The sequence below is a fragment of the Phyllostomus discolor genome, chromosome 11, assembly GCF_004126475.2.
Source record: "Phyllostomus discolor isolate MPI-MPIP mPhyDis1 chromosome 11, mPhyDis1.pri.v3, whole genome shotgun sequence".
Lineage (NCBI taxonomy): Eukaryota > Metazoa > Chordata > Mammalia > Chiroptera > Phyllostomidae > Phyllostomus > Phyllostomus discolor.
Genome location: NC_040913.2, coordinates 18,349,217 through 18,376,183, shown reverse-complemented (window position 1 = coordinate 18,376,183; position 26,967 = coordinate 18,349,217). Strand labels below are relative to the sequence as shown.

Genomic DNA, 26,967 nt, shown 5'->3' with positions numbered 1-26,967 from the left:
ATGTTTGATAAATATTGCCGCCATTGATTATGAACGTTCCTGTTTTTCAGTTGACACTAATGCAACAATTGTCACATCTGCTTTTCTTGATATCATTTTCATTAATTCAGTATTATTCACCTTTTATCTTTTTTGTATTTTACCTTTGAAGTTACTCTTTTCAAGGGTGCCCCTTAAAAATTAACACTCCCTACACATTTGTACACATTATTGTATTTTGACTATACAACAAATTGAGGATACTAGATTTTATTTAAATTCTTATCTTGATATTTAAGGTAATAAAGATGTAATTTAGTGAGCTGTTCTAATGTCATATGTTTTACAGATTCAGGAGGAAGAGTGTCCACCAAGAGATGACTTCAGTGATGCAGACCAGCTCAGAGTGGGTAATGATGGGATCTTCATGCTGGCATTTTTCAGTGAGTGAGCTTTCCTTTCCAAACTATCTGTATGTATTTGCATATGTTGGCTGTGTGTATTACAACAGACAGTGAAGAAAGGCAAATATTGTTAGCATGTGTCTTCCTTGTTTAAAAATGTAAATTGTTCCTGATCCTAGCTAGCTAAGTGTGATCATATGTTACAGTACAAATCCTGGAATTCATTAAATACTTATCAGATAACAAAGTATTATAGTCATCATGCTAGATGCTGATTGTATGGAGAAATATAAGTATGTTTAAGGTAAATATGGTTTTGTATGATAAATGCTACAGGTTTATTCAGTATTGTAGGAGCATATAGAATGAAACTATAAATTCTGCTTTTGAGGCAGAGGACTTTCATTTGAATGTCTTTAAAGCAGAAGAGAGGTTGGAAAGCAAGTATTTTGGGCAGCTAGAACAGTGTGATTTGAGACACTAAGTGTGACAGTGTATGTCTTATTTGGAGGGAATGGTGAGTATTCAGAAGCCCAGAAACCAGTTACATTTTGTAACCTCTTGCTGAATTCTTAATTTAATATTTGACTTGTAAAGTAGACATAAGATATTTGAGTGAAAGCTGTGTTACAGTCTTTGTTGTTTCAGTTCCTAATTGGCGCATTGTAAACCCAGTAAATAACATTGTGAAACTCAAGCTTTTAAATTGCTAAAATCTGTTTTGGAAACTTAATATTCATTCATGTAAGTGAATTTATTAGTTTATGATATGGTTAATTTCTGCCCTTAGTTAAATGATCGAGTTTTCATACATTCTTTGATAGAATGCTAATTTAATTCATTTTAATTTATGACTTATTTTGATAATAAAACCGAGGAATAGTTTACTTATTTAAAGTACCACATTCAACTTTAAAAATGGGAAATGCATTCTTTTTGAATTGAGTTACTTTTGAGTCTAGAAAATCACTGACTGCTTCTTCCATTTTGAAATGGTTTCTTCCTTTGTTTTATTTTATCTTCTGAAGAATAGAAGTAGGTAACCTCTCAGAGGTGAGTGGGTGAATGAGTGGGTAGTTAGATTTTTTTTTTCAAATTTATTAAATTATATTCATGTTGGCGCCAGCTAATGTGATGTGATATTTAAATCTCATATTTTTGTTATAGTGTCTAGTTAAATACGATGTTAGATACTATGTAAAGGAAACGAATGAACACTCTGGCTCCAAATAACTACTGTATTTTACTGTTAGTATACTGAACCTTGCTTTAATGTAAATATATTTGCCTTAATTTTAGTTCAGCTGATAACCCTTTATATTGATAGCACACTTCCCACATATTTTGATTAAAAGAGTCATGTAAACACTGATTCCTTAATTAGAAAAGAAAGACTGTAAATTTGTGTGTAGTATAAACACCTGTTTCTTAGGAATGAACACATGTTATCTGACACCATCTAATTGTCTGACTCAGAGCTTCGTCATTTCTCCATTTCCGTAGTTCACTGAACCCTACCGTCTTCTCTTTAATTCATGGTTTTAGATTTGAAAACAGTTCACTGATGTCACAGTGTTGCAGATGCATGATAAACTAGACATTTGATTAGCTTTATTTTTGGCCAGTGGTGGCGTATTAATTAATGTGAACATAAGTTTACGGTTAATAAATTTAATGTAAATTATCTGACTTATACTAAATTTTGACTGAATTCTAGACTATTTCATAGTCTATAAATATTGCACTAATATAAGAGTAAAATTATAAATAATTTTAAATCATTATTTCCTTACATATTTTTTTTTCTGGTGGACTGTTGGCCAGAGCTTGAGTTTCTTTGGTTTAGTGAGCATAGATTTATTTGTGTTCACTGCCATCTAGTGGCTGTTGTACAAATTGCAGCTTCCTATAATGCTCAGCTTTCCATGCATCTTAAACCAGCAGGTGTTACCTCGATTCTGTTCTGGTGTGTGTTCCTAAGGTTCAGAAATGGATTTTCTTTAATGTGGTTTATAACTTAAGCACTTCTTGTTATATATATTGGACAAGTAAAACTGCAGTGAATATCAATTTTAATATTTTAGTTAAAACCTTTTGTAGGTTTAATTCTTGCTTTCTCTGTTTCAATATCTACATTTCTGTCCCTTGCCACATGTAACCCTAAAATAAGTTTATACCTAAATATGGTAAGAAAATTGCATGTGCATGTTCAGAAAATATAAATAAAAAATGTATGTATCCCCTGGTGTTGATTTAGCTTCTCATAATCCTTGACGTGTCACTGCAAAATGCCTGTTACATGTCTGGCCTGCCAATCTCTGATCGTATGTTTATCAGATATTCTCTCTAAGGGAATGGAATTCAGTTATCAGTTAAAAATTAGAAATTAAGATTTTATTTACTGAATAATTGACAATCTGTGAAAATGACCCTGAACGCTAGCACTTGATAATGTCATGGGCTCCCTCTAGAAACTTTGTCTTCTAAGGTTGAGCCTTTTGTGTCATGTGTGATCTTCCCTCAGTGATATATTAATAATTGATCACTGCATCATTTCCATTTTAAAGTAGAAGATCTCATCATTAAAGAGAAATTAGGTTAATTGTACCTTTAAAAAGAATTAGAAGTGTGTTTAGAAATGTAAAATCTGACTTGTAAGCAGTGACCAGGCTGTCACAGTGGCCGCACCGCTTTGTCTGAGTGCGAGCGTCTGGTGCTCTGATCGTCCTCGGCATTTGAAACTGACGTTTTTAAAAAAGACATTCCAGCAGGTGTGTGGTGGTATGTCATTATGGTTTTAATTTGCATTTCTCTAACAGTTAATGGTGTTGAGCATCTTTATTCAGTAAATTCTTTTGAGCACTACCATGGACAAGTCATAAAAGTTGGTTGTTAAAGGGGCTGTCTTAGCACCACACATACTGAGTAACAATGTATTAATGGTTCATTCTGTGCATGCAAAGCTGTGTTTTTATATAGTTTTTAGATGGCATTACATATTATAAGTGAATCCAGAAAGACAACATTTAAAAATTGTTAACTGTGTACTTAAAACTTCATATTTGTGAAATATTAAATTTTGTTGAATTTGTTTTATTTACAAGGAAAATAATTTTATTTAATTCTCTATAATTTAGTGGAAATGTCTTAAAACTAATACATTGTTAGCATCATGTCTTTCTTAATGGCTGATAGTTCAAACAAAGAGCCTAAGGATAAGACAGAAATTTACAGTCCCTGTGTAGTTCAGAATTAAGTATAGTGAAATTAATCTTCCTTTTGAGAACTTACTGTCATAGGAACCTGATGCATTTACACATAATGAGAATTTTTCTTTGATCAAAAAAATAAGTTCTCAGTGTTTGTATTATATGCATATTTAGCACCTCTAATTTTCACTTGTTTTCGAAACAAGTATCAAGATTTTTAAAGTTATTTTAAAATACTTTAAAACTTAGGAAAAAGTGGTAAAAATAATAAAGCTTCCGTATAACTTTATCCAGCTTTTCCAAGTCTTAACATTTTATGTAACTTCGGTCCAATAATCAACATTTGAAAATTAATATTAATGAAATACTAACTGGTTCACTGATCCTATTCACATTTTGCCAACTGTCTCACTAATGCCCTTCTCAGTGCTTCGAATCCGGAAGGAATGCTGAGAACTCTCTTCACTATAAAGTTACTCTCTTCCCCCTCATTTTTTCATTTTTTTTATCTTCACTTCAGGACATGTTTATTGATTTTAGAGAGGAAGGAAGGGAGGGAGAGAGAGAAGGAGAGAGAGAGACATTGATGTGAAAGAGAAACATCATTTGGTTCCCTTTTATACGGGCCCTGACTGGGGACCAAACCTGCAACCTAGGCTTGTGCCCTGACTAGGAATTGAACCTGTGACTTTCCAGTTTTTGAGATAATGCTCCAACTGAGCTACACTGGCCAGGGCTGTTTCCCCCTTTTTAATTAATAAGTATCTTATAGCTACTGAAAATTTAAACATACAACCTTTCTATTTAATGGGTAAACTATAGTGTACAAATACTACTATTACTGTCTAGGCTATCCTGCTAACCTTTGTGGGTAGGTGGGAGGTATAGATGGTAAGAAAAAACTGTATAGCGGATAAAAGACTGGGATACTTCAGTCCTAACTATACCTTACTTGCTTTATGACCTTATGTACAGCTTAACGGTTAATTCTCAATCGGTACTTCTGTACTGTGGAATCAATTTGACCTTACCCTTCTTAAAAAGCTTATGTGAGGAACAAATGAGTGAGAATTATGAAAACAAATTATAGAGGTCTATTGATTGAAGGTGGTGGTAGTGTTTTACTTCCCCATCCTTACCCAGGAATTCACCTTTTAGTTGTAATAAGTAGTGTGATTTAAAATGATTGGCAGCCTTCTTTCAAATGTCATGAATCTGTCTGAACCTGCCTGATTTGCTCTCTTACAAAGAAGAGTACTCTGAAGGTGAATATGGAGAAGTGTAAGGAGAATAAAACTAAGCATTCTTTACCAACTTTTCTGAGTTGATTGCCTTACTTCCCTGCTGCTTGCTCCCCCAGATCTTACCTGAGGAATATAGGCTGTGTACGCTTGCTGCTTCTTTGGGTTTCGTCTTGGGCCTTGCTGTATGGGAAATAGGTGCCCTATATTTTTTAAGCTCCCTTATTTACCCTAGGTTTCCAGGAGAACGTAGCATGAATGAAGTAGAGTTGAAAGAAAAGTATTGTCGTCTCTCCTAGGCATAAGTTCCCCTGACTCTACTACACGTCGTTTCTTTAAAGATGGTACAGATTTACAGTTTAGTGTATACCTACTAAATTTTCTTTTTTGCCAGCTCTGACATGTCATAGGGGATACAGAATTGAGTCCAGAAATAATTCTGCTCTTAAAGACCTATCCAGCTTTACTTTCTGTCTTACAAGCCAAGGGGCCTAAAATGTGAATTTACCTATGCTCAAGTGGTCACCAGCTTCACTGTTTCCCTAGTGCATACACCAATTAAAGATGGTTATGTATTTGTCTGTTTGGTCTGCCATAGCAAAATACCGAAGAATGTCTGGCTTACAAATGGAAATTGATTTTCTCTGAGTTTTGGAGGCTAGAAGTTCAAGATCAGGGTTCCAGAAAACTTGGTTTCTGGTGGAGGTTCTCTTTCTGGTTTGCAGATGGCTGTGTTCGTGATGTGTCCTCATGTGGCCTGTCCTCTCCATGTATGTGGAGAGAGACCTCTCTAGTGTCTCTTTTCTCATCCTTTGTGCACACTAAGCCGTCAGATGAGGGCTTTACCCCACAGGTGGCAAACACAAGGCCCTCGGGCCAAATCCAGCCCTCCACTTTGTTTTGTCTGGCCCGACATCTACCCTTGGGCAGCTCCAAGCTTCTTGCCCCTAGTTAAGGAGCAGTTACATTTACACAGTCCTAAAATTACGTTCAACCCTTTGAAGGCAACCAAGAGGCTGATGTGGCCCCTGGTGAAAAATATGGGTTTGACACCCCTGTTCTACCCTCATAACCTCATTTAATCTTAATTACCTCCCCGAAGCTCCTGTGTCTAAATATAATTACATTGGGGGGTAAGGCTTCAACCTACACATTTAGAAGGGGCACAGTTCAGTCCATAACAAGTTGTAGCGCCTGAGCACAGCTTACAGGAACCCATACCACTGGCAGGGCAAGAAGGAAATGTGATGGCTTGGTGACTACTTCTGTGTTCTTTTGGGTTTTATTCCTAGTGTGGGTGCAATGATAGGTGTGATAGGTTGGAAGAAATTAATTGGTAAGTGCTTGGATATAATGTGCTTTTGGAATATTTTGCTGTTTTGGATTTTCTGCATCAGTGCTTCCTGTATTTTCACAACACGGCACACTTGCAGAACGATAGCCCGCTTACAGCACACTGGGATGAAGGAAGAGGTGCTCGGGGCTGGCGACAGCCTTTCCTCCGCCCCAGACCTCGCCTGCCCCCTGCCCTGAGGCCTGAGGAGAGGAACGTCTCCACCTGTCACTGACACACACGTGGCATACCAGTGGGGAATCTCTGCCTCTATACGTGGATGTAAATTCTTTATTTTAAGTAGACACAAAATTATTTTTTGGTGGCTAAGTGTTTTGTGTTTTCCCCCACAGCTAACACAAATATTAGCCAATTAGATGCGGAGCAGTTATGTCTAACATAATGTTCTGTGCTGGTGGAAATGTTCTAAATCTCTGCTGACCGGTAATAGGACAACTACAAGCCACATGTGACTCAAACACTTGAAATGTGGCTGATTCGATGGAGGAACTGTATTCTTAATTTTATCTGGTTTTAATTAAGTTTCAGTAACCTCTGTAGAGAAGGATGAATCCTGGGGCACCAGGAAGAGGCAGGGTATCTGATGGCACTGGATGGCACAGATCTGGAGAACGACAAAATACTGATCGAAATGTAGGTTTGAAAAAGGAAAAACGTAGAAAGTTAAAGAAAAATTATTTCCAATAGTGTATCTTGTAATTTTTTGTTGTACAGAAAAGACAGGACCTAGTCTGTAAGGGGAAGAGACCGTTTTGTGTGGGTAGTAATGGTAGCTAACACTGCAGCAATCACCACTAGCCGGGTTCTGTCCTGTGCTAAGCTCTTTACATTCATCGTCTCACTTAATCCTCAACTTAATCCTCAACTTATCAACTTCGTAAAGCGAGTACTCACAGGTCAGAGAACTCATGGAAGTTAGCAGTGAGTCCAAGGTCACATATCTAGTAAGTGAGTACACTGCCACTCAAATACAGGTCTCTTATTTCAAAACGTTGTGTTTAAATACAGCTTCCTACAAATGATCAAGAAAGCTGAGACTTTTCAGAAAGCATTAGGAAGGAAGAAATTATTAGAATAGGGAGATTGTTTTAAAGAAATAGCTCTTTCATTTAAACTTATCCTACTATGCTTCCTCTTTAGCTTCAGAATTCTGAAACATAAGAATTTCTCTAGGTAATTTACTTTATGTTCTTGGGAACATATGTAGGGGAAGAGGATGGGTACTGAACAGACCCAAACCTAGGCTCAAATGGATCTTTAGAAGCTTTATTGTTGTTGTTGTTATTTTGACAGTGCTGATATGTTGGGCATAAGTAGGGCACTTTGATTATATCTCAGGGAGCTACATCAGTGTCGTTTCAGCTACAAGTAATAGAAACCCGTTACTACAACTGTTTTAAATAGTCAGGAGATTATCTCACAAGATAAGAAGTCCTGGAAGAGCGTCTGAAGGCAAGGAGAGTGTCAGTGTTGTGGCTCTGCTCTCCTGTGCTTTGCCTCCCTCGGCCCCTTGGAGAGGGGGTTTGTTCCTCAGGCTGACAGCAGGATCCCAGCAGCAGTTCTAGGTATCACGTCCAAACATCCAGAGGAAGAGGAGAGGCCATTTCTTCTTTTGTTTTTACATGAGAGTAGGTAATAGTATAATAAATTCTTCCATGTAGCCATTACACAGTTTCAGCAGTGATCACTTTAGAGCCACTGTTAATTTCTTAACCTGTATTCCATCCTCCCTCCTTTTGGTGTGTTTTGCTGTGTTTATAAGAATCAAGGAATGTTTTTCACAAGTCCTATTTTTAAAAATCATAGGAAAGGAATTTTGACCTCCTGTGATTTTCCCCGGACTACTTGGGACCCACCTTGTGGGGCTAAGTATGGGATCCAGCCTTCCCTGTAGCGTCTGTAGAGGTGGGTTTTGTTAGGAGGAAGAGGCAGTGAACAATATCCGATCAGGGAATTTCCTTTGTAATTCATTTGGCTCATTTTTAATAATGGCAGATTGGTTGACGAGCTTAGGCTGGGCTTTTTGGGTGGGATCACATGGAAGCTGCATTGTGACCTGGTTTTTAACTGGTTTAAAAAATGTTCCACCCATTGGGGATGAGCTTTAAGGAATTGATTCCTATTGACGAAGCTGACAAGAAAGCAAGCTTGCACATTTGTTTCTGTTTAGTAATAACTTAATTTGCAAAAGATAAAACTATAGTCTATAAAAAAGACTTCATTGGTCCAAAGTCAAAAAGAAAGGGAACTGCTATTACATTTAGGCAATGAATATATTTTCCCCAAGATTTTTATTTATTTATTTTTAGACAGAGGGGAAGGGAGGGAGAGAAACATCAACGTGTGGTTGCCTCTCACACGCCGTCCACCCGGGACCTGGCCCACAACCCAGGCAAGTGCTCTAACTGGGAATCAAACAGGTGACCCTCTGGTTCACAGGCCAGCACTCAATCCACTGAGCCACACCAGCTGGGGCACAATGAAGAATTATTAATATCAAGTCTCTGTTAATTTGTTTCCGAAGTATGGCTTTTTAAAATAATTGTTTCTCTTGCTTTTAGTGGCATTTATTTTCAACTGGCTCGGATTTTGTTTATCCTTCTGTATCACCAATACCATCGCTGGAAGGTACGGTGCCATCTGTGGGTTTGGCCTTTCATTGATCAAGTGGATCCTTATCGTCAGGGTGAGTGTCCTGATAACCTCTCTCACTTTTAGCTTTAAAATGAAAATATATGAAGTTTCCTGTGGGTTCACGAATGTTCATTTTATGGATATGAATTCAATGATTTTGAGACTTCCTTAACTTCTAGACTTAATTATTTTAGTGATCTCTGGTGTGAACGTTTATAACTGTGTTTATATGAGAGCTTGTTAGTACAGTCGTCCCCTCTTACCCAGTTTTGTTTTCTGCAGTTTGCATTACCTGTGGCCAGCCATGGTCCAAAAATATTCAGTGGGAAATTTCAGATATCTGAGAGAGACAACATTCACATGACTTTTATGGTTAATAATTGTTCTGTTTTATTGTTATCTCTTACTGTGCCTAATTTATAAATTAAACTTTATCATAGGTTGGTATATAGGAAAAAACGTAGTATACAGGGTCTGGCACAAATAACACTCCAGTTTTTATTACAAAATCTTTTATTATAAAATCATAAGCATGTAATTATGCAATATCACACTCAAGCACACCATAAGACGTTTTAGGTGAAGTGTTCAAATTAAAGCTATAAATTATTGCAGTCCATATTACCCTACCAACCACACTGAAGCAGGCGTTGCTTCTGCTGGATCCTGTACGTAGGCTTCAGTACTCGGCACCGTTTCAGGCATATTCCCTGATGGTAAGGGGGTGACTTGCCACATACGTGGAAAGAGTTTTGAAAGCAGAAAACTTGTTTGGATCTCATCTTTTTTATATCAGTGTTTTAACTTTGTTTTTAAGTTCTTCTGAACGTTAGTAACTTCATAATAAGCTGATAATAGCTGTCTTTCAAGATTTTTGTGATGTATGGAAATAATATAATTAAGATACTGAGCCTAGTTGCAGCACATCTGTATATGTGCTCGGTAAATCATAGCTACCACTATTGTTGTCAGGTGCGGGCCTTTCTAAATCAGTTAAACATAAACATTTCTGTTGCTCAGTAAAATTACCACAGGCGTTAACATAAGAGCTCAAAAGTAAAGTGTAGGCCTTGGAAGTGGTTATCGGAACCCATCGTCCCCCTCTTCTGTTCCTTCCGAGCTGTCTCGTTTTCCTGTTGTTCCTGGGTGTCACCCTCTGCCCACCTCTTATGTACAGGGTTGTGCAGGGAGACGACAAGGATGAGTCCTTTCTCCCTCCTAGCTCAGGGATTTTTCTGTTACTCTTGTTAGCATAATCTCCCCCAGCTCTTTACCTTTGCCTCTTGAAGGCCTTTTTTGACTTTTTATAAAGGTTTTTTCCTAATTTCCTTAGGATAAGACCTAGGAGAATGATTAAAAGTGCCTTTATTGTTTTAATGTCTTTTTAAAAGTTACCCACACATTTTAATGCTACAATGTACAATTAATAAAATATATACTCCTATTAATCACATTTATTTAAACATTGGTTTCTAATCGAGTGTCAGATCCTCCTCAGATTTTCAGTAGAACCACAAACCTAATATATCAGCTTCTCTTTAGTGGTTGAATCACTTCCATTATGTACCTACATTATCTAATTGATTAAAACATTACTCATTACAAAAAATATTTAATGTGTTTCTTTTTTTAAATTAAACTTATCGGGGTGACGTTGGTTAATAAGATCATACAGGTTTCAAATGCACATTTCCGGGATACGTGTGCTGGGTACTGCGCTGTGTGCCCGTCACCCAGAGTCGGATCCTCTGCCACCGCTCTGTGTTGGCCCCCTTTACCCTCCACTGCCCTGCATCCCCTTCCTTCCGGTAGTTACCATGCTGTTGTCCATGTGTTTCAGCTTTGTATTCTGTATATGAGTGAAATCATACGGTTCTTAGCTTTTTCTGACTTATTTCGCTTGGCATGATATTCTCAAGATCCATCCGTGTTGTCCCAAATGGCAGCGTTTCATTTCTTACAGCTGAGTAGTATTCTGTTGTGTGTATGTGCCACGTCCTTTTGATCCAGTCCTCTATCAGAGGACACCGTGGTTATCTCTGTGTCTCAGCCACTGCAGATAATGCTGCAATGAACAGGGGTTGTATGTATCTTGGCGAATAAATGGTTTCGAGTATTTTGGGTAGATACCCAGAAGGAGGACTACTGGGTCATGTGGTAACTCTACTCTTAATTTTTTTGAGGAACCACCAGACTGTTTTTCCATTGTGGCTGCACCAGTTTACATTCCCACCAGCAGTGAATGATGGTTCCTTTTCTTCACAACCTCTCCAACACTTGTTATTATCTGTCTTGTTGATGGTAGCCATTCTAATAGTAGATGTGAGGTTGTATATTGTAGTTTTTTAAAGAAATATAACTTTGGGAAACAAACTCACTTCCTGCTTGGACCCTTATCATTTAAATTGAGGGTGTTAGCAAAGCAGGTTTCACAGGATTTTACACATTCTTTCTTAGGCCTGATTGCCCTAGGGAACCTGCCCTTTCCAGCACAGGGCTGCACCCACCTCCAGCATTGTTTCAGGCTTAAGTCAGGCAGGGGAAGTAAGGCAGCCAAAGATTAGGAGACTTCTTGAAGACAGAATGAGGACTCAGGCTATGTCAAAGCCAAAAGGCAAGGGTCCCTCACCCCCTTTTTCTATAGCCCCCAAGTCCTTCCCTGAGGGCCCCTTTAAAACTGTGCCTGTCTTAGGTCATCCCTCTTTTGAGGAATCTTACCTATCATCGCCTAACCAGTCATCCGCCCAGGGCCAAGCAGGGTTGAAGAGAAAGGGGGCAGAGGTAGTGTCTCTACAAGGAAGATAGGCTTTGTCTCCTAAATGACTTATGGTCCCAAGGTCCTTTACTCAGCCTTAGCCACAGGGAATTACAGCTTCTAAAACAAGGCAAGGCAGTTCCCAGCACCCTGTACCTTTTCTTTATTTCACTTTGCATAGCCTTCACTTTTTCCTCCATTTTGCAACCATACTCAACCATTTCTGTGAGCATCCTGATTACCAGTATCTTGAACTCTGCATCTGATAGGTTAACCAGTGTCTTCATCACTTAGTTCTATTTTTGGAACTTTGATCTATTCTTTCTGGACCATATTATTTTGTCTTGGGGCACCTATTATATAGTAAGTGACAGAGCCTTAGGTATTCACCAGGATGGGGCAACCCATGTCAGTGCATTGTGGTGCCATCTGTGGGGGAGGGGTCCCAGAGGGAACAATGCCCCTTGCTCTGCTCTCCCCAGCTTTCAGTCACTTCCTCTGCTACCCACAAGCAAATTGGGCCCTTCTGGTGCTGATTCCCAGGCGGGTGGTTTTGTGTACGTTCTAGGACCCTGTGGGCCTCTCCAGTGAACTCACCTATGAGGTTGGGAGTTTCTCCCATGACCACAACCCCCACAGATTTTACCAGCAGAGGTTTTGAGGCTGTACTTCCCCACGCTGGAACCCTGGGCGGTGTGGTCTGGCCTTGTCTCGCTCCCCAGTTGTTCTTTCCAGTTTATGCACACACGGTGGGACTGCCAGCTCCGCCAGCCACTGCCTCACCCACCTAGTCCTCCAGCTGCTGCCTTGCCACGCATCCTCTCCGCCCTCCCGCCTCTCTGAATGAATGTTTCTTTAACATCTTGGTTGTCAGACTTCCATATAGTTCGATTTTCTGGCAGTTCTGGGGTTTTTTGTTTTTAAATTTTTTGTTGTTCTTTTGGTCGTACGAGGAGGCCCAGTGTACCTACCTACGCCTCCATCTTGGCCGGATTGGTATGTTGTAGTTTTGATTTGCATTTCCCTAATAGCTAGTGGAGTCAAACATCTTTTCATATATTTGTTGGCTGTTTGTCTTCTTGGGAGAGATGTCTCTTCAGGTCCTCTGTTCAGTTTTTAAATTGGATTTTTGTTTGCTGTTGAGTTGTATGAGTTCTCTAGTTTGGCTGTTAATCCCTTCTTGGAGCTGCTGTTCACAGAGATCTCCCATTTTGCTGGTTGCCTTGTTGTCAGTTTTTTGCTGGGCAGAAACTTTTTAGTTTGATACAGTCCCATTCACTTATTTTTGCCTTTACTTCCCTTGCCTTTGGGGTCAAAATCATAAATCTTGATCAAAGTCCGTAAGTTTAGTACCTACATGTTCTTCTGTGTAATACATTGTTTCAGATCTTATATTTAGGTCTTGATTTATTTTTGAATTAATTTTTGTACATGGGAACAAATTATAATCTAGTTTCATTTTTTGGCATGTGACTACCCAATTTTCCCAGCACTATTTATTGAAGTGGCTTTCTTTTCACTATTGTATGTTTTGGGTTCCTTTTTCAAAAATGGCTTATTAGCCCCAGGCCCTGGCTGATGTGGCTCAGTGGTTGAGTGCTGGCCCGCAAACCAAAGGGTTGCCAGTTTGATTCCTAGTCAGGGCACATGCCTGGGTTGCAGGCCAGGTCTCCAGTGGTGGGCGTGTGCAAGGCAACCACACGTTGATGTTTCTCTCCCTCACATTCTCCCTCCCTTCCCCTCTCTAAAAAAATAAATAAAATCTTAAAAAAAATTATTTGCCCTTATACAGGTGGTTTTATTTCTGGGCTCACTTCTGTTCCATTGGTCTGTGTCCACTCCCACCCCCAATACCATACTGTTTTGAGTATTGTAGTGTGGTATAATTTGAAGTCAGGTAGTGTGATACCTCTGGCTTCATTCTTTTTTCTCTAGATTGCTTTAGCTATTCAGGGTCTTTTATGGTTTCATACAAATCTGATGGGGTTTTTTTTTTTGTTCCATTTCTTTAAAAAATGACACTGAAATGTTGATGAGGATCTTGCATTAAATTTGTATATTACTTTGGATCATATGGTCATGTTGACTCATCTACTCCATGAACACGAATCTTTCTATTTCATTGTGTCTTTTTCAGTCTCTCTTAATAATGGTTTGTAGTTTTCAGTATATAGATCTTTCACATCCTTTGTTAAGTTTATTCCTAGGTATTTTATTCTTTTGGTTAGAGTTGCAAAATGAATTGTTTTACAATAATTTCTTTTTTTTGAAGTTCATTGTTAGTATGTAGGAAACCAGTGGATTAATGTGCTTCTTCATTATTTTAAAACTTATTTTATCACTTCTCAGGGTTTCAGTAATCTTTTTGTAGGTTTTGGTTATTAATCAGTTAGTTCTTGGCTGGGACCAATGGATTGGCTTCTTCTAGGGTGATTAAAATTCAAGCCATTGTAAAAGTTGCTTTCTGACAGAATCTTGTCTTAATTTTATTTAAAAAATTGTAAAGTGGGTTCCCACCATAAGCATAAATCGGTTCGGTGTTATGGAACATAGAAAGATAAAGAGAGAATCTCTGTCCTTGCAGAAGTTAGGAAAAACCTCAAAATAGTTGGAGCTAAGTCCAACCTTGGTGATATTAGTAGGAAATTTAGTTACTGTTACTCAAATGGTATTTCTCATCTAGGTTATAGAACTCAGAAAATAATTTGAGGACTGTTTTCTCAGTTTCTCCTAAGGTTGGTAAATTTCTAATATCGTTCTAGATTCATACAAAAGAAATTAGTCCACTGTATTCAGCCTATGCCGTGAGGGCATTAGATCCTGATTCTCCCATGGAACCCTAGGTTGCACTGTTGAATAATCAGCTGCACTTAATGTGACAAGATGGGGAACTTAAATTTAAAGACTGGAATTTCTCAGAGTTCTGATAGAGATTTAGATACGGCATCTCGCTGCCGGCTCCGTAGGACAAAGGCTCGGAAAGGGAATGGTGGCCTCTGCCAGCACTTCTGCCTGGGAGAAGGGTGCCCCTCCTGCCAGACAGGAGGGGTGATTTTAATGCCAGACAGTTCACTTCTTCCCGGTGTGTCCCTGGGCCTTTCAAGCTGCTGCCCCAGTGCTGGAGCTCAGAGGGAGTGAGTGCAAGTAAGTCCGTGTGCAGGCCCCTTAGGAGGAACTGCCAGGTTCTCTAGCAGCCCCCCATTTCCCTCAGCCTTCATCTCTACTGGTTTTTACAGCCAGAAGTTGTGGGGACTTTTCCTGGTACTGAAACCCTGGGCTGGGGGTGGAGGGCCGGGACCCCTCACTTCTCTGGGGGGACTTCTGCAGCCGAGATAGCCCTTCAGATATCTCAGGAGGTGTGCAAACAGCCTGTTCATCTCTCCTGCACGCCTGCCAGTGTCGCTGTGGCTTCTTTTTTATATCCTTAATTGTGGGATCCTGCTTAATTTCAGGTGGTTCTGCGTGATGGCTGTTCTGTCTTTCAGTTGTAATTTTTATGCGGTTGTGGAGGGATGCGAGCACTGTGTTTTCTAGCTTGTTCTCAATTCAGTGCCTGTTCTCTTAAGTCTGCCCTGCCTCTGTGCTTTGACTTTCATTATAATGCTCTAAGCAATAAATTTTCCTTAGAGGTCAGTACTGAGAGAGAGGTTTCCTTCTGAAAGCCTGGCTGTTTCCTTTATTAGACAATAAATTATAAATCATATTGCTGCTTTCTTTTTTGTTTCTGAGTTGCCATGAACCTCAGATTTAGTGTGAATATCTTTAGCCTAAGATTCTGATATTATTTCTCCCTAAGGCTTTGATGTTTTTATTGTTTCTTTTAAAATGCATATATGTTTTATTAAAAACAAGTCTTTTTGAAAATCGACAGGATGTAAACAATAAAACACTGGTGTTATTTTAATAAAGTAAAATCAGATAGATTTCTTGTTAGTTCACTTATTTTTTCCAGACTTCGATTTCTGATTGATTCACTTATTTCTTTTTTTTAAACAACAACTTGACTCAACCCTGTGATTTTTAATATTTTAAAACATTTTTGATAACTCAGTAATAAATAGAAGCTTATTTATCTTTTTTACATAATGCATCTTTCTTTTTGACTTCAGGGCAAAGGTAATTAATTATATTTATTACTTGGAAGTAAATAAAGAATAGCTTTAGGTAAATATATTGGGTGAAGAATGACAAACCCAAGCAATACCTTTCTAACTTTCTAATTTTAAGACATTTGATGTATAATGTTACATTGTTGCCTCTTGCCATGTAACATTGCATATTAAATATGTTTTAAAATTAAAAAGTTGAAAATGTATTGCTTTGGCTCTTTATTTCTTTTTGTTTTATAGTCTATAAAACCTATATGAAAACCTTTTATTTCTAATTATTAATCTCTTGAGGAAAAGTATAGTTCAGTACTACTTTATAAGCTATATTTTCTCAGTTTTCTAGTTCTCCCTTCATTGTACATATTTATAGGTGTTGGCATATGAGCGATTTGCATCTTTTTTTAAAAAATACGACTCATCAATGGATGCCCCCAAACACTTTATTATTTTTTTAAGAGACTTTATTTATTTTATTTTTAGAGAGAAGGAAAGGGAGGGAGAAAGAAGGGGTGAGAAACATCAATGTGTGGTTGCCTCTCACACACCCCCTACTGGGGACCTGGCCTGCAGCCCAAGCAGGCATGTGCCCTGACTGGGAATGGAACCTGTGACCCTTTGCTTTGTAGGCCTGTGCTCAATCTGCTGAGCTATACCAGCCAGGCATGATTTGCATCTTTAATGGTACTAGGAAATTTTTAAGCTTTGACTAAAACTGTGAGAATTTATATTATGGTTCATTTATAAATTATTAATACTTCCTGTTGAAATACTTAAAAGGTTTTAAAAAGCAGATTTAGATAATCTTTCATAGATATCTTTCCTCAATAGTATCATTATTTATAATTCATTAGCATTTTTGTTACTAAAAAGGCTGTAGGATTTTTAGGCTTTTATGGAAATTACCAGTGAACAGTTGGAAGTAATTACCTATAAAGTTGGAAATGGATACTTTTAATTAATTTCAGTTTTGAGGACAAATCTGCATTGAACAAAATCAGTTTTCATTAAATCAGACTCAGTTTGGAGACCAATGAAAACAGTAGATAAAAGCAAGCCAATTTTTAGTAGTTTTGGAGTAGATTTTATAGTAAACACTTCAAAAAATGTTATTTGAAGCATTGTTTGGATGCTAAAGGATAATAGGAAAGAATCATCTTAAGTAGCTCTGAAGAAAATTAGATAGATTTTTTTTAAAAACTTTAAAATAATAAATCTTGATGAGTAGAGCCTAACCAGAAGACGACACTGCCTGCCACGGCCACTGCCGCGAACTGTTGAAGGGCCGTGGCCAGGCTCACTCAGCCATTCTCAGCTCACTGTTGGGGACGGCAAGCTGGAGCATCAGTTCGAAAATAAAGAGGCGCTAATGACTTGGGGTGTATTCTTGGCAGTGATTAACAGTAGGGGGTGTACAGAAAATCAAAAGCTCCTTTTTCAGAGGTCAGCAGAACAGACCCATCTGGTAAGACTGAACTGACATACATGGCTTTCGGTGTTCGTATCTCCAGTAGCTGCAGTGCATTTGGAGTGGTGGTCATGGCTTTGGGAGATCATGAGAAAAGAACTGACATGTGAACTTGTTATGAGAAGGTCTTACATATATGTATATAGCATTTACCCATTTTTTGTACAAGCGGGTGGAAACTGAATTCTGTTTCCCAAATATTTTGTATGTTATGTCTAAAAGGTTTTTTCTCAAATAATTTTATATGTATGTTATAAAATTTTTTTTCTCTTTTTCTTTTGGTGCTGTTTTTAAGTGCTAAAGATTATTTGAGGTAGATTATTCTGAAACTGATGCTAATCTACAGTTTTTAAATTGAGGTACACAGATATGATTAATATGTTTATGTTCATTCCATAGTTTTCTGATTATTTTACTGGATATTTCAACGGACAATATTGGCTTTGGTGGATATTTCTTGTACTTGGTAAGTTTATTCTTCATGCATTTCACTGTGATTAATTTGCATTTAGTTTAACTTTGGTATTTCCCAAAATTGTAAGTTGTAAATACATTGTGTTACAATTTGTGTTAAAATAGATATTCTATTGTAAATTTCTCATATCCAAACACTTAAGTTGTCATCTCAGCTATTCAGATCATCTCAGCTGTTCCAGTCAGTACTCCAGGTTTCTCAGGTTGAAAATCCAGAGCCATTCAGTTTAAACAATCGCTGGCTTAATGAGACTTGAATACTATAAAACCTGGAAATCGTAATATGATTAAAAAATAATTATGTTCTTTATCTTGAAAATATACATACCTAATTTCTTTTAATGGTTTTAAAAAACGTTGAAAGTAGGATAATCTGATGTTCTAGTCATTCTGTTATTTTTGGATCATGGAAATATTTTTTATACCTTCAAAATGTGCCCTGCATTAATCATTAATCTGCTAGGCATAAGGACAGGCGTTATGCCTAATGGTCACTGGACTTAATGTCATTACCTTCTTACAAGGAATGCCTTTTTATTAATTATTGATGAATTTTGGATATCCAATTCTTGTTTCCTTAGGTTTTTTACTTTAGATGTATGACAATTAAGTTAATCTAAAAATCACATCATACCCTTAACCCACATTTCAGATTTATTTACTGACATAAAATATACATTTTTTTCTACATAGGTTTAAAAGCCTACATTTTTCTAGTAGCATAATTGTACCAAGGAAGAATAGCGTTTCAGTAGGTGGCAGTCTTCTCTTGAGTTTGCATTTAGTCTGGCTATTGGACCTTTAGGGTCTTTTGAGACACAAATTCATAGTGGTCAGTTGGGGTCACCAGTTAAGGTCACTAAAGATTCTGAATTATTTCTCTAGTAATTATAGTGAAGTTCTGGTGTGATTCTGTTGGGGAGTAAGGCTCATACAGGGTTCAGCCAGTTTTTTGTATTGTTAGTTATATTCTGACTGCCTGAATTCTGTGTTTTTTAGTTGAGTTTCTTACTTAAAAGTGAAAAAAAATAAAGCTTATTAGGCAGTTAAGCATATTAATCGAGTACATTTGCTTACATATATTATTAAGAGATTGAGGAAGCTGAGGAAGGCAACTGTGGGGCACAGTGAAATGCAGAGGTCAATGCCAGGTTCACATCAGAGCCACAACCTAGCACTCAGGGGAATGTGGAAATGTAACCCATGTAAAAGTGTCACTCACATATACTCAAGAATGTCGAGCGCATGGTAGAATTCAGAAATAATAGCCGCTGAGTGATTGGTTTCTAGATATGGATTGTCTTATTTTAGAAAATGTCTGAGCAGAGTGAAATATCTCTTAGAAACTGCAGCTTCATAGACAAAAGAAGGGATTTCACAAGTAATTTTGGTTTACATGATTCAATAATAGTTTTATATTTGGATCACAATGCCCATTATCTTTGAGCAGCACCTGGAAGGACATGGGGTGGAATTCAGAGTGAGAGGCACAAGAGGAAGGAGTTAGGATATCGGAAACAGATGGCATCAGATTTGGGTGAAATTCATGCCACTTATTTAAGTCATTGTTTGTATAGCTCTTCGTCTTCCCGTGTTTTAGTGCTTTGATTACTTTGGGACTCTGCACTTTAGATCCACAGCCTCTTCCTCCCGGTGAGGAAGGTTGCATGCAATGTATCTCCTGGTTTTGTGTTTGCGCCCACAGTTGTCTGGTTAAAAATTTACTGGAGTTAATAAATGTTTTCCTTAGAATTGTGTGCTTAAGTATATCAAAGACTTAATTTTACTAATAATGTTACTGCTTTTTATACTTAGCTAATAATTACTAAAGATACCTGTGATATAAATGGCTATTATTTAAAAATACTATTTTACTGAGGAGAACACTGAGATAGAGATATGAGATCTATCCCAAACCATTTAAGAAATTACTAGAGTGGCTCTTCCCCGGTCTTTGTTCCTGATTCTTCTTCACTTTTATTATAATTCAGTCTTTTATTACTTAGAAATATGAACTAATATTTAAAATTATTTACAGAATGTATGTATCTTCAAACACAGATTTTACCAATGACAGGCACTTGGTGTTGCTAGACAGGCTTATTAGTTCTACCCCACAGTTGTTAGCGTTACCTTGCACACACTCTGTCTTGAACTCTAACTTCTAACGGTAAACACGTCTTAGTTTCCTTAATGGCAACTGTAATTGAAAATTTGGTAAAATGGGATTTCTAGGAGTTGAATCAGTTTAAGTGCATTAGGTAACTTTGCTATTTAAAGAAATCATTTAATAAATGTATACTTTTGTGTAATTCTGGATTTTCATGGCTGGATTTAATTTTTACTTTAGCTATATCTAGGGTTAATAAATTGAAATAATTTTCAGGTGGCAGTAAAATTTTATCATCTTTCCCCATGATGGAGTTATCATTTTAGTATAAAATATACTATGAAATAAATGGGATTCTACAGATAAATTTCTTAAGCCAAGAGCATTCTGTTTATAATGGTGTACTTTAAATATATCATCCCCCTTACTGTATAAAAACAAAATGTGTATTATTTCAACTTTCTCAGGCCTGCTCCTTTTCTTCAGAGGATTTGTTAATTACCTAAAAGTCAGAAACATGTCTGAAAGTATGGCAGCTGCTCATAGAACAAGGTATTTCTTCTTATTGTAAAGGTAAGCCATATTAATATATTAACTTTTTTTTAAAGATTTTATTTATTTATCTTTAGAGGGGAAGGGAAGGAGAGAAGGAGAGAAATACCAGTGTATGGTTTCCTCTCGTGCATCCCCTGCTGGGAACTGGCCTGCAACCCTGGCATGTGCCCTGACTGGGAATTGAACTGTGATCCTTTGGTTCACAGGCCTGTGGTCAGTTCACTGAGCTACACCAGCCAGGGCATATTAACTCTTTTTATTCCCTTTATTCAGATTCCCCAGATACATATTAAATGCTTAATGTGTGCTCATGTTTTTTACTTAAATTGAGCAAATTTAACATTTGATACTGTGAGCAGTTTATTGAAATTTAATAAGTTGTGAACAGCTAAAGATAACTTAGATTTGTAAAATTGAATTTCATAAATTTTAATTTTTTAAATATATGAGTGAACTGAGACTTTGACCACATGATATATACGAAGTAACCACAAGCACAAACTTTGAAGGCTTATTAAAACGAAACTTGACAAAGCCTTTACACCGAAGGGATGAGCATGTTGCATAAAACGATGTGAAAGCCTCATAGACATCTAGTTAAAAGGATGAAAATAAATCTGTGATTGAAAAACAATTGGCCATGCCCTGAGCTTGACAAACTGGATTAAGGAATGGAAGTTGTAGGGAAAAATGGAAGCTCTGTTACTGTTTTCTTAATGAGTGACAGTTTGTAGCAACAATGAAGGCTACAACTGGAATAAATTTTAGGGAATTATAAAGAAATGAGCAGAGGTTGTCTTTGTAGTTGTCCAGTGAGTTTCTGGAGGCTGTGTTTATAGTGATATTCATTTATTTACTGTGCAGCTAGTATCGTCACACACGGAGACCTCATATCTCTGCTTTGTATCCTAATTGTTAAAGCAAATACCATACTCTTCATATGTATAAATGATTTGAACTCTTAAAGTATTTGAACAGCAGAATACTTGGTAAAACACTTCAGGATGTATCTACGAGTACCAAGTGTTTCAGGGTTGCCATGTACTAAGTATGTTCTTTTCAAAAATTGTGTAGTTTGTGATTTGGTTGCTTCAGTTTTATTTTTAACTTACATGAGTTTTATGTAAGCTCAAAATTTACTTATTTCCTTTATGACCTCTTAAACTTTAGAATATATTCTTATATTTGCTACTCTGTCATTTTTATAAGAATAAGATATATCCTCGATATAATACTGTTATAAAGTGGGGTTTTATGGTATTCTTATTTAGATAAATGCAACTGAATACATTCTAAGACTAATCCTTTCTTTGTCTCTAGACTACATCAACCAGACATTCCTTTCTTACACCAATGTGAATTTCCAGATCATCTTGTAAACCTACAACTTTAATAGGATAGAAGACTACTAATAACAGAAGACAAATTAGTTAAGAAAAGATAGAGCTTCAAACTTGAATGGCAGAGTGGTTTATGCTTAAAAGCCATTTCTGTTCATTCTCTTAAATATTTATATTTCATTTGTTTCGTGCATTTGCGTGTGTGTCCCTTTAAAAGGTTTGCATAGACTTGAAAGACACCGTGAAGTTGCAGCAGTGAAGTCCACTCACATTTGGTTGATCAGTGTTTGATGTAATCGGAAGAGTTGAGTGATAAACAGTGTTCTAGCATGTAAATGCCATGACTTCTGACCTGACGTTTAGTGTAATAAAACTGAGATTATTAACCATGTCAAATGCTGTAGTTCCTGCCTCTGAGATTCATCTAGTAACTACACATGAAACATCCTTTGTTGTCAAGTGTTTTGGAAACTGCAGTGCTGATTACTAGAAAAGCTTTGTCAGATTTTTTAACATGACTTTACATCGTCATTTAGCAAAGCTCTTTCTGTAAATAACCAAGAATAAATTTCTTTCTGCATTGTTTTCTTAGAAATTGTGTCTAGATATCTTCTCATTAATTTTAAAATAAGTAATTTAATATATACAGAACATTTGGGTGTTAAAGTTAGTTTGTTTTAGGACAAATTTTAAGAAAATGTGGGTGTTCCACATATCCTTTGTAAGAACAAGGTTGTTAAGGGACACGCTGGTGTTAGGGACCTTCAAACGAGAAGCGTGGTTTCTAGCCTTGCCCGTCTCAGAGGTTCTTACAGGAAGTGATTGTATTAGATGTCGTATTTATTTCACTTATGACAGTTTTGAAAATTAATTTTTTGAATAAGAGATTCTCATTTGCATTTGTCTTTTAAAAAGCCAATAAAAGTATCTTTTCAGTATCATTGTAGTAAGTTTTAGATATTTAGTTTGTTAAATTTAGCAAATAAAAACTTGTGCTATTAATAGCTCTAGCTTTGTGGTTATAGGACTGACTTGTAAAACTCATCATGATATGCAAAATATGTTTCCAAGTTCCGGAAATGTCTGTGGAGTATGGGGCCTGGGCTGCGTCTGCGTGCTGTGAGACTGTGTGTGCCACCGTTACTGCAACTGGAATCGACGTTACGTTCATAAGCTACTGCATTTTGCAAATCATTTTACGTCTCGTTTACTTTTCTTTTCCGTTAATGCCTTTGCTTTTGAGTGCCAACATTAAAAACGATCAGAATTATCTCATCTTTTAAACTGAAAAATCATTTAATACAGCTAAATAGAACACATAAAATTGACTGTTTATTATTAGTCATGGAGTACTACTAAAAGATACACCTAAAACTATTCAGGGACATTTTTCCATTGCTGGAAAAAAATTTATTATGCTTTATAGCTTCTTTTGTATTTATCTGTATTTTCTGATTTATTTCATTGTCTTTCATAATAAAACATACATTTTTGTTTTTGCTAATTGTGCCTCCTATTTTTTGTTTGCCCTTATATAGTCCCCTCCCCTGCATAGAATTTTATTGTTGATTTACGTACCCGTGTTGCACCCCTTGAAGTAGAAACAATAGTATGGAGTAAAGAAAACAATAAATACTTAATTTAGTTGCCCGATTTGGAAATTAATTAAAATTAGAATGTACTTATAAGAAATGTAACCTCATAGTAGATTCTTCTTTATCTCATATCAGTTTCCTATAGACCTATACTATGTTCTTTTAATAATTGTAACTGAATGAAGCTATGATGCATGCTAATTTAAAATGATTAGATCAGGTATTAAATATCAGTTTATTAAAATTACACTTAATTTTTGTGTTATTTATACTTGGTTTCTGAATATGGATGTGTCACTTTTGGTCCAACATCAAAATTTCAGTTTCTGTTTTGATATTTGTTCCTCCAAATCTGTGTGATTCAAGTGTGTATGTTACTTGATTCTCTATAATTGGTATAGTTCAGTAGTAGCCTTAAACCTCATCATCCAAGCAGGGGAATTGGAATATTATTTAAAAAAACTTACCACCTTCTTTGAGATTTATCAAATCCTGCATATGTCCCCTCATTTCTTGTGAGCTTGGATGGAACAGCTGCTGGTGTGTTTTGGGGACACACCCACCTTTGCACTCTGCCTTAAAGATTGAAAATCAAAACCCTTGTCAGGGTATCTAAATTTTTGAATGAATGTGCACTTGGGCTTGGACGTTAAAAAAAGCTTGTTAAATTATTTCTATTATATTTGAATAAGCTAGTTATGGCCAGATAATCCATTTTTATGTGTTTATATAAACTGATACTAAGATAAAAATATATTTTCTGTGTTAAGGATAGACTTTAGAAATTGAAAAGTAAAGACAAATCTATTATATTCAGTAAAAGTGAACATCTTTGTTTACTAAAAAAAAGACTAACCTAGCCCCTTTTTTGAGTCTATAAGATATATCCCATGCCTTGGAGATTGTTCATGATTTTCTATCCATTTAAACAGTAATCACTAATGTATTTCCAGTTAAACCTCTTCTAACAGTAGAAGTGGAGTCCAAAAAATTCAATTGCAGAAAAATTCAAGGTTCCCTAATTTTTTTCAGGTAATCTGTACTGTCCCCCTAAAACACAAAAGTAAGGATAGTGCATCTGACACTGTATTCCACTGGATTGCCATGTGTCCTGAGCTTGCTCAGGACAGCCTTGGTTATTTCATTTTCTCAGCGTAACGGGGCATCTTCTCACTCTCAAGTTGCCTAATTTGGAGGGTTAATTATATGATCACCGTATATGTAACTGTACACTGGACTGACAAGCGACTGCCTAAACAGCCTGCCCTTTGAGAAAAGGGACAGGGGTACCGGGGCGGGAGCCAGTTACCCCTGTCACAGCCTTTCCTAGCCTCATCCTTTGTTTGGTTTGTGGGACGTGTGTAGTGTCTTCTTTTAAAAATAGAAATTGTTGTATTTGAGTGATGCTAGCTTATGATAAATAGTAAACAATGAGCTTTATATTTTTAAACTGCTGTTACATGTTATTTTAATTGTTTATTATTTAATTCTTTAAGTAGTCGTATGGAATATTAGTGTATTATTTTTTAAAACCTCATCTTGATAAAGTTCAACAGTTAGCTGATGATGTGCCATTTACTATTCTAGGAATGCCCTTGCCCATATATAAACTATGCTGATGTGTTTTATTGTCAATAAAGTTCTACAGACGTGGAAACGTGACCCTGTGGGTGCGTCCTTTTGAAAATCATTGGATTCACAATATAGAACCACTGTGGCCTCCCTGAGATGTTTATGTGACGGACACAGCTGGCATGTGATGAGGTTGGAGGGTGCAGCATTAACTTGTCACTGTAATTTATGTTTGGGTGACATACAAGATTAAATACAAGAAAGCCAGCTTTAAGGAAATAAGTTATGTTCATTTCTGCTTTTCAAAAGATCCATGGTTACTATGGGTAAGACCTGCTTTTGGAGACTTGTCCTCTTACTTGGGATGTGAGACCTGAAGTATAAAAACTTTGAAGGTTTTTTTTTGTTTTGTTTTTTAGAAAGCAAAAATCTTATTTTACACTTTACAAGTGTTAAAAAGGTAATGTTTATTTTGAAATCAACATGGTTTTTAATAGTATATTTTTTATCATTTTTAAAATTAATGTTTGAATACAGTCGTCTCCATTTTCCCACCACCACTTTCCCCCACCCACCCACCCCCACCTCCCACCCTCAGTCCTTGGGCCCTTTGCATGTTTGCTTGTTTTATCTTTGCTTTCTTGATATTTTCAGGTTAGCTTCCATTCACAAAAACCATTAAAAAGTCTATTAGCTAAATAGAAAGATGGTATTACCCTTTTCACAGCCAAGATTATAATAAACTGAAATCACACACTCCTGGTTCACAGGATCTTAGAAGCTGTTTCCCCCTCTCCCAACACCTGTTAAAAAAAATCGGATTGCTTCCCCGCGCCTTTTGTGTAGTGTTTTTTTTTTTTTTTTAGATTTTATTTATTTATTTTTAGAGAGGGAAGGAAGGGAGATAGAGAAAGAGAGAGAAATGTCAATGTGCGGTTGCTGGGGGTTATGGCCTGCAACCCAGGCATGTACCCTGGCTGGGAATTGAACCTGGGACACTTTGGTTCCCAGCCTGCGCTCAATCCACTGAACTATGCCAGCCAGGGCTGTGTAGTGGTTTTTTCAAATTAAACCAACACTGCCTTCAGTGACACAAGAAGGGACATAGGCTATCGTTAGAACGTGCTATAGTGTATTTTTTCTTTTAGCCTTAACAGAAGCATCGCGAGATCAGCAAGTAAGCCAAAAGTTTGCTCAGAGCTCAGACGAAATTTAGAGGGCAGCCTGTCTGTCCTAAATAGGGAAAGTTCTAAATAACCTTGTGGGAAAGCATGAACTTTTCAGAGGTGCAGGAATAGTGCATGTACGTAAATAACTCATGTGGAAATATACTTCCTATTCCTTCTGTGTCAAACATAGTGTCTCGGTCATTTGAACTCCTGCATAATGATTTGGTTTGGCTTTGCAGCCTGTGGTACTCGGCCTCAAAAGCTTTAGTCCACATCTTACTTATTCATTGGTAAGACCTGACGACTCTCCACTGCCAGCAAGCATTGGTGACCACTGATCTGCATATAGCAGGTGGAGACGCAGTGAGTGTGAACGATCACTTCCTAAATCCAGATTTTTTAAATGATGAGCAAACAATAGAAAATCTATGTAGGGTGAGTCCATTGAGAGTTAGGAACTTCTAAAAGATTTGAGTCTTGCATCTCAATCCTATGGGATCTCCTGGGATGAATCCTTGATTGAACAATTCTTAGGACTTCCCCAGAGCTGTGGCTGTTGTTCAGTATGGTGGGTCATCATCAGCTGGAGTTTGGGGAAGATGAACATTCCAGCTTCAATTTCCAGAAGTTCCAATGCAGTGCATCTGCCCCACGACAGCCCACTTGCCTCTCACAGCCTGAGGTTCCGGGATTTGGGTCTCAGTAGACCTGCGATTCGTTTCTCATCATCACAACCTCTCAAGATCTAGCTCCTGGCACACACGTGACAGACAGTTACAAATGGTAGGATCCATGTGTCAGTTGCACTTCTTGCAAGGAAAGGAAAAGGCGCACGAAGCAAATCTTTTCCTTTGGAGCTAATGAACATTTCTCGAGTGCTTTGTTTATGACCTCCGACTGAGAGCCCTTCCAGTTTCATGTCTTTATGCACATGACATGTCTCTGCAGGGCTGTGTCACCAGTGTGTGCACAGTTGGGACAGAAATGGAACTATTTGCACTA

At 37.2% G+C, this 26,967-nt stretch overlaps 1 protein-coding gene and 1 long non-coding RNA gene across 2 annotated transcripts in view; one reads left to right on the top strand and one right to left on the bottom strand.

Annotated features, from left to right (window-relative positions):
* Positions 1–24,886, top strand: part of NDFIP2 (Nedd4 family interacting protein 2) — a 56,488-nt gene extending 31,602 nt beyond the window's left edge. The window contains exons 4-8 of the mRNA XM_028526518.2: positions 329–422; positions 8,749–8,873; positions 17,550–17,616; positions 20,202–20,307; positions 21,610–24,886. Of these exons, the coding sequence (XP_028382319.1) occupies positions 329–422; positions 8,749–8,873; positions 17,550–17,616; positions 20,202–20,305 (390 nt within the window). The 3' untranslated portion in view covers positions 20,306–20,307; positions 21,610–24,886. The remainder of the gene's footprint in view (positions 1–328; positions 423–8,748; positions 8,874–17,549; positions 17,617–20,201; positions 20,308–21,609) is intronic.
* LOC118497316 lies at positions 20,225–20,619 on the bottom strand. The gene is made up of 2 exons (XR_004899841.1): positions 20,541–20,619; positions 20,225–20,329 (listed from the first exon to the last, which is right to left on the bottom strand). It is a non-coding gene; the product is annotated as an uncharacterized LOC118497316 (long non-coding RNA).
* Positions 24,887–26,967: the final 2,081 nt, after the last annotated feature.